The sequence below is a fragment of the Sminthopsis crassicaudata genome, chromosome 3 (genome assembly GCF_048593235.1).
Source record: "Sminthopsis crassicaudata isolate SCR6 chromosome 3, ASM4859323v1, whole genome shotgun sequence".
In the NCBI taxonomy this organism is placed as follows: Eukaryota; Metazoa; Chordata; class Mammalia; order Dasyuromorphia; family Dasyuridae; genus Sminthopsis; species Sminthopsis crassicaudata.
The window spans coordinates 178,611,537-178,624,466 of NC_133619.1; the positions used below are offsets into that span (position 1 = coordinate 178,611,537).

General features: G+C 33.9%; 1 protein-coding gene across 1 annotated transcript in view; it reads right to left on the reverse strand.

The window, feature by feature from the left end:
* LOC141561969 (opsin-3-like) overlaps positions 1 to 12,930 on the reverse strand; it is a 198,127-nt gene that overhangs the window by 146,961 nt on the left and 38,236 nt on the right. Inside the window, exon 2 of the mRNA XM_074302013.1 lies at positions 8,346 to 8,671. Coding sequence (XP_074158114.1) covers positions 8,346 to 8,671 — 326 coding nt within the window. The remainder of the gene's footprint in view (positions 1 to 8,345; positions 8,672 to 12,930) is intronic.

The following is a 12,930-nucleotide window of genomic DNA, read 5'->3' on the forward strand; positions in this document are numbered from 1 at the left end:
AAACATAGTAGTTTTGGTACTCCTCTGATAATTTTATTTTACACATATGTCCATATATAAATTTATAAAATTAATATAAATATATTAAATTATTTAACTTTAAATGTATTTCTCTAAATAAATATGTATTTAGAAATGCTAATCTGTGAATAATAATAATGAAAACCGTAATAATAGCATTTACATAGCACTTTAAGATGTGTAAATTCTCATTTTATTCTCACAACAATCCTTCAAGGTAGGGGCTATCATTATTTCCATTTTACAATCAAGGAAACTGAGATAGTCCAAGGTTAAGTGGCTTGTGAGGATCACACTTCCTTCCCTTCTATCAATCCCCCATTCTCTTATCCCTTTTTCCTCCTACTTTCTTGTAGGATAAGACAGATTCTACACCCAAAGAAGTATGTTAAGTTATTCCCTCTGAACCAATTCTGAAGACAGTAAAGTTTACTCACTTTCCTCCAGCTCTCCACTCTTCTTTTCCACTTTAAAAACTTTTATTTGCCTCTTTTATGTTCAGAGAATTTATCCTATTCTACCTCTCTCTCTTTCTCCCAGTGTATTCTTTTCTCAGCTCTTAATTTTATATTTTTTTAGATATCATCTTTTCATCAACTCACAACTGTGCCCTCTGTCTATATATACTCTTTCTAATAATGAGAAAGTTCTTTTGAGTTACAAGTATCACCTTCCCATATAGGAATATAAACAGTTTAATCTTATTAAATTTCTTATTATTTCCCTTTTCTGTTTACCTTTTAATGTTTCTCTTCGGTCTTGTATTTGAAATTCAAATTTTCTATTCAGTTCTGGTCTTTTCATCAAGAATGCTTGAAAGTCCTCCATTTAACTGAATGTTTATTTTTTCCCCCTGAAGAATTAAACATAGTTTTGCTGGATAAGTGATTCTTGGTTGTAATCCTAACTCCTTTATACTCCTAAATATCTTATTCTAAGTCCCTGGATCTTTTAATGTAGAAGCTCTAAATCTTGTGTTTTCCTGACTGTAATTTCACTATACTTGAATCGTTTCTTTCTGGATGCTTTGTCTTTAACCTGACCGATCTGAAATTTGGCTATAATACTCCTAAGAGTTTTCAACTGGGAATCTCTTTCAGGAGGTGGAATCTTTCAATTTTTATTATATTTTCTAAAATATCCAGGGCAATTTTCCTTGATCATTTCTTAAAAGATGGTGTCTAGAGACTCTTTTTTTTCCCCTTACCATAACTTTCAGGTAATCCAATAACTTTAAAATCATCTCTCCTGGATTTATTTTCTAGGTCAGTTGTTTTTTTCCAATGAGATAGTTCACATTTTCTTTTATTTTTCATTCTCTTGGTTTTATTTTATTGTTTCTTGATTTTTCATTACATCATTATCTTCCATTTGCTCATTTTAATTTTAAAGGAATTTTTTTCTTCACTGAGAATTTTGTACCACCTTTTCCATTTGACCAATTCTGCTTTTCAAGTCATTCTTCCCCTCTAACTTTTTTGTACATCCTTTACCATTTGACCTGTTTTTAAGGTGTTATTTTCTTCTATATTTTTGTCTTCTTTACTAAGCTATTGACTTTCTCATAATTTTCTTGAATCACTCTCATTTCTCTTCCCATTTTTTCCTTTATGTCTCTTAATTTTCAATATCTGTTTTGAGCTCTTCCATGTCCACAATTCTTGTTTTCTTGGAGACTTTGCATAGAAGAGCTTCGATTTTGTTATTTTCTGTGTTTTTTGATCTTCCTTGTTACCAAAGAAACCTTCTATGATCAGAATTTTTTTCTGTTGTTTGATCATTTTCTCACATTATTTCTTGACTCTTTTCTAATGTGGGGCTCTGCTTCCAGAGTGAAGGGTACATAATCCCAAGCTTTAGGGGTTTTGTGCAACTGTTTTCAGAGGTACTTTTAGAGAACTATAAGTTTTCAGTTCTTCCAAAGAAGTATAATCTAAGAAAAGCTGTTTACTACTCTCCTGGCCTATGAGTGAACCCAAGTACTCTTTCTTCGAACTGTGACAAGAGACCTTGCTCCATTTTTCCTGCCAATCTTCTAAGTTGTCTGTGGCTGGAAAGTTATTTCACCCTGTTCTTTTGTGGATTCTACTTTTCCAGGGATTGTTTTTTAGCATGATTTAAAGGTATTTGAAGAAGTTTGGGAGAGAACTCCAATAAATTTTTGCTTTTTCTTTGCCATCTTGGTTCCACTTTCCTCAAAATTTCTTTTAATGTTTGCTGTAAACCACCCTCAATCAGAAAGCTAAAATAAAAGGGCAGGTGTACATTAAGTGGAAATTCAGGCTCCTTACTTTCTGTTCCCCCTGTAGCAATCCACCTCTGTGTTTTATCTTTTTCCATTAGGTAAGGCAATTATGATGAAACACCAGTCATTAGATGTCTGGATTCTAAAAATAGCTGACAGAATGTTTTGTTTGTTCTTGAAATGATCAGTTAATGGGAGTTCAATTTGAAAACACACATACACATAATTATATATATCTATCATTGCTGATATAAGAGCACATGCTATTTGTTGAAAACTTGGTCTTTTAATATAGACTAAAGAAACAACAATGATGGAAGAAATCCCCTCCTCTTGAAGGCCATACTTAAAGCTGCCCACCTATTTGCAGGGGCATTGGAGGAAAACCTAAAATATATTCTAAACCATCTGGGTCATGTATCACAAACAGATTCAGAATGCTAAGAAATCAAATAATATAGAAATGATATGAACCAAGAGACGTCTGCTGACAAATTTATGAAGAAAAGCAACTTATGGAAAACTAGTAACAAGGAGTTTTATCTCAAAGTCAAGAGGAAAATCACCATCAACACTAACAAAGTGCTCATTTCCTTTGCCAAAGTTGAAATTTTTTATTTGATAAGATTGTGACAAAGCTTGAGTTAAAAAAAACTAACAAAAAATAATTGAAGTAATATTTATAATCAACTGGATGATCCAAAGAGAAGAATAGTGAAAAATGAATCCCTACTTTAACTTGGCATTATTAGAAAACGTTTAAAATTATTTAACTTTTCACAGCCTATATTTATCACCCATTTGGCATATCCTAGTGCAGAGCTGAAATGCATTGGTTATTCTCTAATTAAAATCTAGTAAGCCGGAAAATATTAAATAAGCTGAACTCTCCATGGTTTCCCAGAAGGCAACAAAAAGAATACTATATAATAACCATTTCTCAGGTTGTCACCATGACTACTTTTGAAACAATAGTCTCTAACAGTGGCACATGAGACTAATTTTTATTGAGATTATTGTTGTAAGAAGCACAGGAAGACTTAATTCTCAACTAAGTAATGAATGGATAATCCATAATTGTTTCAACCACATTTCTATTTCAGGGAAGTTTTGCATCTGGAAGGAGCAATGGAGCAATCTACTGATGAAGTTCCATTACTATAAAGTTCTATTCCCTTGAGAGGTCATTAAGCATCTGAAAAATAATATAGAAGCTTTATGAAATGGACTTTTGTAGAAATAAGTAATTTCTGGTGACTTTAATTTATAATGGATAATTAGGAAGAAGCAGCCATTACACATTTTAAAAGAATGATTAAGTAGACCTCTCATCTGATTAACTCCTGATAAAACAGTACAATAGTGATGAATAATCTCTCTATGTGGTCTGTCCAACTGAATATCATAATCTAGGAAATAGTTTCCTCTAATTTATCAAAAGATGTGAATGTTCAGCTCAAACTCATAGGAGATTTCATATTTCTTTCAGAAAGTTCTGAAATTTTTCAGATGTTGGTACATTTAACCAAGACAATCCTCAAATAGAACAATATTTGATCATCCAAAGCGAATCCTCCATCAACTTGAACCATGTGCTAGATCTCCTCAATCCCAGTGGGAAGCATCTTTATTAAGTGTTCATCTTGCTCTTACATGAATCATCTGATGTTTATAACCAGAGAGCCATCGATATATCTTGAATGAGCTTAATGTATGTAAGTGAGGTACCTTGTTGGAAAAGAGAACACTTACCACACTACTTAGCACATAGTAGAATTTTAATAAATGCATGTTGATTTAGCTGAATGTATTTTACTCTAGTGAATCAATTTTTTCATAATCAACAACAAGCAAAATAGGATCTTATTTTATCTACATTTTTTATCTCTCTCTGCTAATGATAAAGATATGTTCTATTGAAGAATATTACTTGGTTTTTTAAATTAATTTTTAATTATAATTTTTGACAGTATATATGAATGGGTAATTTTTTTTACAGCATTATCTCTTGTACTCACTTCTTTTCCGAATTTTCCCCTCCCTTCCTCTACCCCCTCCCCTAGATGACAGGCAATCCCATACATGTTAAATGTGTTACAGTATATTCTAGATATAATATATGTGTGTAAAACCGATTTCTTGTTGCACGGTAAGAATTGGATTCAGAAGGTATAAGTAACCTGGGTAGAAAGACAATAGTAAAAACAGTTTACACTCAAGTCCCAGTGTTCCTTCTCTGGGTGTAGCTGATTCTGTCCATTATTGATAAATTGGAACTGAATTAGATTGAGGAATATTACTTGTAAAAGTCTGAGTAATACTACCATTAAGATTGGTGTATTCTTGATATGTGTATAGGCAATTCTAATGAAAATTTGGTATACATGGGAAAATCAAATTGTTAGTCTTACAAATGAAAAGGGGGATCTTTCCACCAATGAAGAGGAAATTAGAGAAATAATAAGGAGTTACTTTGCCCAACTTTATGCCAATAAATTTGATAACTTAAGTGAAATTGATGACTTCCTCCAAAAATATAGGCTCCCTAGATTAACAGAGGAGGAGATAAATTGCTTAAATAGTCCCATTTCAGAAAAAGAAATAGAACAAGCTATTAATCAACTCCCCAGGAAAAAATCCCCAGGACCAGATGGATTCACATGTGAATTCTACCAAACATTTAAAGAACAATTAGCCCCAATGTTATATAAATTATTTGAAAAAATAGGGGATGAAGGAGTCCTACCAAACTCCTTTTATGACACAGACATGGTACTGATACCTAAACCAGGTTGATCGAAAACTGAGAAAGAAAATTATAGACCAATTTCCTTAATGAATGTTGATGCTAAAATCTTAAATAAGATATTAGCAAAAAGACTTCAGAAAATCATCTCCAGGATAATACACTATGATCAAGTAGGATTTATTCCAGTAATGTAGGGCTGGTTTAATATTAGGAAAACTATTAATATAATTGACCATATTAATAATCAAATTAATAAGTTCCATATGATCATCTCAATAGATACAGAAAAAGCATTTGACAAAATCCAACATCCATTCCTACTAAAACTCTTGAGAGTATAGGAATAAATGGACTATTCCTTAGAATAATCAGGAGCATATATTTAAGACCGTCAGTAAGCATAATATGCAATAGAAATAAACTGCAACCTTTCCCAGTAAGATCAGGAGTAAAACAAGGTTGCCCACTATCACCATTACTACCTCTCAGACTTGTGGAGGAGGAAGGAATTTATGACCAGAGAAGAACTAGAGATCATTATTGATCACAAAATAGAAGATTTGGATTACATCAAACTGAAAAGTTTCTGTACAAACAATACTAATGCAAACAAGATTAGAAGGGAAGTAACAAATTGGGAAAATATTTTTAAAAGCAAAGGTTCTGACAAAGGTCTCATTTCCAAAATATATTGAGAACTGACCCTAATTTATAAGAAACCGAACCATTCTCCAATTGATAAATGGTCAAAGGATATGAACAGACAATTCTCAGATGAAGAAATTGAAACTATATCCACTCATATGAAAGAGTGTTCCAAATCACTACTGATCAGAGAAATGCAAATTAAGACAACTCTGAGATACCACCACACACCTGTCAGATTGGCTAAGATGACAGGAACAAATAATGATGAATGTTGGAGGGGATGTGGGAAAACTGGGACACTAATACATTGCTGGTGGAGTTGTGGAAGAATCCAGCCATTCTGGAGAGCAATTTGGAACTATGTCCAAAAAGTTATCAAGCTGTGCATACCCTTTGACCCAGCATTGCTGTTATTGGGCTTATATCCCAAAGAAATACTAAAGAGGGGAAAGGGACCTGTATGTGCCAAAATGTTTGTGGCAGCTCTTTTTGTTGTAGCTAGAAACTGGAAGATGAATGGATGTCCATCAGTTGGAAAATGGTTGGGTAAATTATGGTATATGAATGTTATGGAATATTATTGCTCTGTAAGAAATGACCAGCAGGAGGAATACAGAGAGGCTTGGATCAACTGATGCTGAGTGAAATGAGCAGAACCAGAAGATCACTGTACACTTCAACAACAATACTGTATGAGGATATATTCTGATGGAAGTGGAAATCTTCAACATAAAGAAGAGCCAACTCACTTCCAGTTGATCAATGATGGACAGAGGTAGCTACACCCAGAGAAGAAACAATGGGAAGTGAATGTAAATTGTTAGCACTAATATCTGTCTGCCCAGGTTACATGTACCTTCGGAATCTAATGCTTAGTGTGCAACAAGAAAATGGTATTTACACACATGTATTGTATCTAGGTTATATTGTAACACATGTAAAATGTATGGGATTGCCTGTCATCGGGGGGAGGGAGTAGAGGGAGGGGGGGATAATTTGGAAAAATGAATACAAGGGATAATATTATAAAAAATATATAATAATAAAAATAAATAAATAAATATTAGAAAGTCTTGCAAAGAAACTAAAATGTAGGTTATAATTTCTAAATATTATAAATAGTTCTGTTTATGAATTCGTACTTTTTATTAAGTTCATATAAAATTATTTTTAAATGCTTTGATACCCTTGTTTTTTCCAAGAACTTATTTATTCTCTAACCTCAAGAACTCACTGTGATTTAACTGATTTTATTCCAACTAATATTCCAACTTCCAGTTCGAGAATATCTATTGTCATTATATACAATGTTAAAATTATTACAACTTTTATAAACCCAAATAAAAATGCTGTTGAAACTTCAAAAAAAAATTAGCAATTAACGTTTTCAGTTACATACAATATTTTTTCATTACTATCTTTCCCAATAGCTTTATAATATATTAGAATAAGATACCAAAACTTTTGTAGTGCTCAAAGCCAGTCAGACCTTGATTTAAGTTGCATATCTGATATCTGCTAGCTACATAATCATAGGAAAGTTCCTTTGACAAAAGAGATAATAATCTACCTCAATGGAAGGAGTTTTCATACTGGAAGTTTTTTATACCAAATATATTACAAGTTCAGAACATCACTTCTAGATCAGTCAATCTCATTGGCCTCATGTAAAATTTGAGGCTATATGGTATGAAAGAAATTGAAGATTCCTGGTTCTAGTGAACGATCAACTCTTGTTATGTTCATATTATTCAGAATGACTCTGTGTTCCTCCTTCATTCCCTACCTATCTTCCTATCTATTTGTCTACCCAAGTAGAAATATAAAAGAGTTATTCAACTTTTAAGAGTCACTGGATGACAAAGGCCAAACCTGAAATTGCACCAACCTCATTTATACAGGATCAAGAAATTAATAAATAGCATGTCACTCTTCAAAAAGTCTGATCATGGGCAGTGTGTGTGTGTGTGTGTGTGTGTGTGTGTGTGTGTGTGTGTGTTTGGTAAACTAACTAAAAATTAACAAAAATGACAAAATGCAAAGCTGAACTGTTTGTAGAGAAATAAATACATTCATCCACCACAAATAGGCACTTTTTAAAGGGCAAATTGTCATATAAGGAGCCACAAAATCATTTTATTTTTATTTCTTTAATCCTATTATTAAGAATATGCCCTCAATATTCAGGAAAAAAATTGACAGTTCTTCAAAAGAATGCACATGGTAACATTATCTGTAATTGAAAAGAACTCAAAAAACCTTAAATAAACTAAATGGGCAATCACTAATTAAATTATTTAATATCAAAGTTATGAATTATATCTAAGTCATTAATTCCAAGCATGAGGAATATGAAGGAATTTAGTTAGACAGATGAATTATTGTGAAACAAAGAAAATAGAACTAGAGGAGTCTCTATATTAAAAAATTATTAAAAAGGAGAATAGATAAATGGATAGAAAGAGAACAGAAGAGATAAAGACAGAATAACAAACATGTTCTTATGGTTAAACTATAAATAGAAATTAATTTTAAAACATAAATAGCCGTATGGTTAAGTAACTTTATTGGTATTTAAGATTGCATATAATAAAAATATTGTGCTATAATGATAACTTTATCAAAAACAAGAATGAAAGCATTTCCTTCATCTCAAATAGATTGAAATGGAGGATGACTTACCTGCTTGACTGTATACAGAAGTCGTCCATAGAAATAGATCATAATCAGGATGGGGATGACTAGGCAGAAAATGAAGAGACACATGATGTAGGATACAGATTGGACTGATTTCGAGGTCCAGTGCACAGAACAGCTTGTTCCTGCTCCCTCAGTTCCATAACTGCTCCAGCCAATCAGAGGTGGTACAGTCCAGATCAAAGAATATAGCCATGAGCCAGCAACAGCCAATAGAGCCTTCTGGTAGTCTGCCCCTCGTCTGGGACATAGGGTGAGGGTCCTGTAGCGCTCATAAGATAGGATGGCCAAGGAAATCAGAGACACAATACCTGCAACCAATCATTCAAGAGTTAGTTAAATACAATATGATGGAACATACAAACACGCATGCATACATACACACAACCTTTATATGCATTATCTTTGCTCTCCTCTGCATTTTCCCCAAGAGCAAAAGTAATGAGTAGATGAGAAGGAAAAATTAGAGAAAAATCAATATGAAATTCCTCCCAAAGTAACACTGTAAAGGGCCACAGACATCAGGGGAACTCTCGGTGAGAGAGAGTTAAGAGAGGGAATCTGCTATCAACGTTTGGTTTGGCTCTCATCTCCCCTTGGGGGCATCTCAGCTTTCCTGAGAAGTGGGGGAGGAGGATGTGACAACTTGTGTTCTACTTAAAGCAGAGATACTTGCAGTAAAAGATGCATTTACATATTAATAGTAAGATGCTTATAGTTAGCACATGCTCAGTGTGCTGTGGTGATGTGTAACATGCCCTCCTGGTAGTAACAATTACCAGTCTGTCCTAGGCCCAACAGAGTACCTTTGACCACTGACCTTTGCAGTATCAACTCTACCCGGCTCTCCTCCTCTGAGGCCTTCAAAGGTCTCTGGCCACGATCTCTTGAATCTATAGTTTAATAACCGGTAGCACACTCAAGAACAGCCATGTGTAATTTTAAAAGCCTTTATTATACCTACTCACATAATGCCCTGACTTACTGCCCTGACTTGTCAGTACCCTAGTGAACACCTGGTCTGAAGACCCACATATTCACTACCAAAATCCTTACCTCTCATGGCTCCATCAGCTTGGCTCAGCTACCACAGGCTAGGGAGCCAAGTTAAAGAGAGCGACTGCTGTCTGCAGTGGGCTTATAAAGGGCCTGTGAGGTCACACACACAGCCAACCAGCGAGAGAGCCATCACCCATTACAAAACTATATCAATATGGCCAGGATCCCACCCACAGGGGAGTCCTATATCCACAGAGATTACTTCTGGGCCATCAATCTCCTGTTGCACTGTGGTGCTGCCCATTTAAAGGACCCTTACCGTGATGTAATTAAATACAAGGTATTTAAGGCTGAGAGAACTTGAAATAAATGGACTCCATATTTGACCATCCATGTGAGTCTCTCCCTCATCATACCTCCTCTAAGACCAAGGTCTCAGGCTGGTCGTGAGATTCTCTAGAGACCTAGTCCAGAAATTACATTTTGGTACCCCAATGTGGGGCTCTAGAAAGCACACTACGTAACACAATATGCAATAACTTAGGTGTTGAGGACCACTGCCTAAGTGTGATACCCAGAAAGCCTGTAAAGGGCTAAAGGGGACTGTACCATTAAGAGTCTGGATGGTTCTCTGAAAGCCCCTACAGCTGTGAATCATAACACACTGAAGGAATTGCAAATCAGCTTTTACTCCTATATGCCAGATTTTTTTTTTTTCTTTTGTGATCTCATAGTATACATAAAATCCAAAATTTCTTATGGAAAGACCCTGATCCTATTTTCTATATGGTAGATATCAGTGGTAATAAACTCAAACAGAAATTTGAGAGCCAGTAAGCCACACATAAGAATCCCTGGAGACCACATATCAACTTGCAAAACCACATATTAAGATCATGTATGTTTTATTATATTTTTATATATATTGTTAAATATTTCCCAATTACATTTTAATTTGCTTCTAACTACATAAGAATGTTGTGGGCTGCATTTGGCTCAAGGGCAGCATATTTGACACCTCCATCTGTAATAAATTCAGAATTTGCCATGGGAGACCCAACTAGTCAAGAAGAGAATAATATTCATATCTACTAGTCAAACCATATTGTTCTTTGGATAGCATTAGTAACACACCAATAAATTCTTATTAACTCTACATTTTCTAAATCCTAATTGAACTTTTCAATCAAACAAGCATTCAATAATTTTCTACTCTGTGTTAAGCTGTATTCTAGATGCTAAAAATGAGACCTTTCTGGCCTTCCCCATTCAACTCTTCATCCATGCCTTTTTGTTTTTGTTCATTCATTCAGCCATGTTCAACTCTTCATGATCCCATTTGGGGTTTTCTTGGCAAAGATACTAACAAGTTTGTGATTTTCTTCTCAAACCCATTTTATAGATGAGAAACTGGATCAAATAGGGTTTAAGGGACTTGCCCAGGGTCGCACAACTAGTAGGTATCTGGGGCCAGATTTAAACTCAAGAAGAGGAGTCTTCCTCAATCTTGGCCATTCATTTATTAAGGGAAATCATAATGAAGAAATTCATTCCATCCATCCTGCAGTGCAGCAATATGCTTGCAATTTAGCATTTTAGAAAGTTAGTTCTAGCTTGGCTTCCTTGCCCAAGGCTAGACAGTATGTGTCAGATTTATATTCAGATCTCCCTAACTCCAACCAACCACACAAGGCTGTTATGGGGTAAGCACTTGGTAAACCTTAAAGGAACCAATTAATGAGTTATTAGAATGCTTCTGTTGTTGAGTAAGGCAAATATAGGATTTGAAATGAAGAAGTAGACCCAAGATGGCAGAGAAACAACATGAGTGAAGACCCAGAAGTATGAAAGAATAATTATGTCATTCTGAGATATTATTAACATTGAAACTCTGGAAAAATCAATTTTAATAAATATAATTAAGTCAATCGGTTAGGCTTTGTTTTGTCTTCTATTCATTCCTAGCCATTTTATTGTTTTTCTGACAGAAATTTCTTGGGCTTACTTTTATTACAATTTTATAATCAGTATATTTCAACCTTGCTCCTTCAAGGATATTTTAAAGATATTTTCCCTGAGTGGATTTTAAAACAATAAATTCGGCAGAGCTGAAAGTTAATTATCAGATGGGAATGTTATTGACAATCATTAATAGCATTAGCTATTTCTCATAAGATATAAATCCTATTTTGCTTAAAGGAAATCATTTTTTTTTCTTTTCTGTAGCTAGAAAATTGTGTTAAAGAAGCATGATTATATATTATGTAAAGAGCCATTTCAGTTTTACTTTTTATGACTGAGTTGCCAAAATATAATACATAGTTTGGTCCTCTCTATGGGATGCAGCCTTTAATATATAAGTTTTCAACTACAGATGCTAAAAAAAAATCCAAATCCTTTTACTGTCATAAAATGACTTGAATTAGCAGGCATTTAAGCACAGACTAATTCTTTGATAGCTATGAGATCATATCAAATTCAAATCAGATGGTTAGCACCTTTTTGAGAAGCAATACATGGCTGTCAGAGTTGGATTGTAAAGCAAGCTGAGCACCGCAGAATCAACACTTTCAAACTGTAGTGCTAGAGAAAACTTTTGAGAATCTCTTGGACAACAAAAAGATCAGTCAATATTTAAAGAAATTAATTCAGGCTTTTCACTGAATGGTCAAATACTGAAAGTGAAGCTTAAATACTTCAGCCACATAATGAGAAAATGAAACTCATTAGAAAAGACCCTGCTGTTAGGAAAGATTGAAGGCAAAAGGAAAAAGGAATGGTAGAGGATGAAATGGATAGATAACATCATGGAAACAATGAATATTAACTTGGACAGGTATCAAGAAATAGTGAAATATAGAATGGCCAAGCAAGATATGGTCCTTAGACTCATGAAAAGTTCAATATTACAGAATGACTAAGCCACCACCACAATAACCTTAAATAATTGGTCTCTTTCATTATATAGATTTTCCCCAACAAATGACTTATTACACATTCAACTATAATGAGCCAAATTCTCTATTCCTCTTCCCCACCTGTTTTAGTCTCATTCCATTGCTTAACTGAGATTTTACTAAGTTAAACTAGAAACAGCATGCTAGCAAGGCGCCATATATAACAACTGATATTTGGTTGCTCCAGACAAATGACGAATAAAATATTGCTGGAAAAGGGAAGCTAAGCAGATACATTCATTCATTCATTGTAGAGCTGTATTTCATTGAATTGTAGAGCACAGATGTGTGTGACTACAGAAAAATACCTCTATATCGAGAACAATCAAATATACCAATCAAATCATTCATTAACTATCTATTATGTGTCAGGCAGGGAGGTGATTCTCAATGTCATACTCAATATATCTCAATATTTCTCTTTCAAAGAGATTTTAAAGATATTTTTCCCAAATGAATTTCTCCAAGTATAATGAAAGGCAAGATATAGATATAGATATAGATATAGATATAGATATAGATATCGATATCGATATATCTAGATATAGATATACATAAAACAGAAATTAATTCATGAAGTCAATTCAAATGCTGCCTCCAAAGAGAGTTAAAGA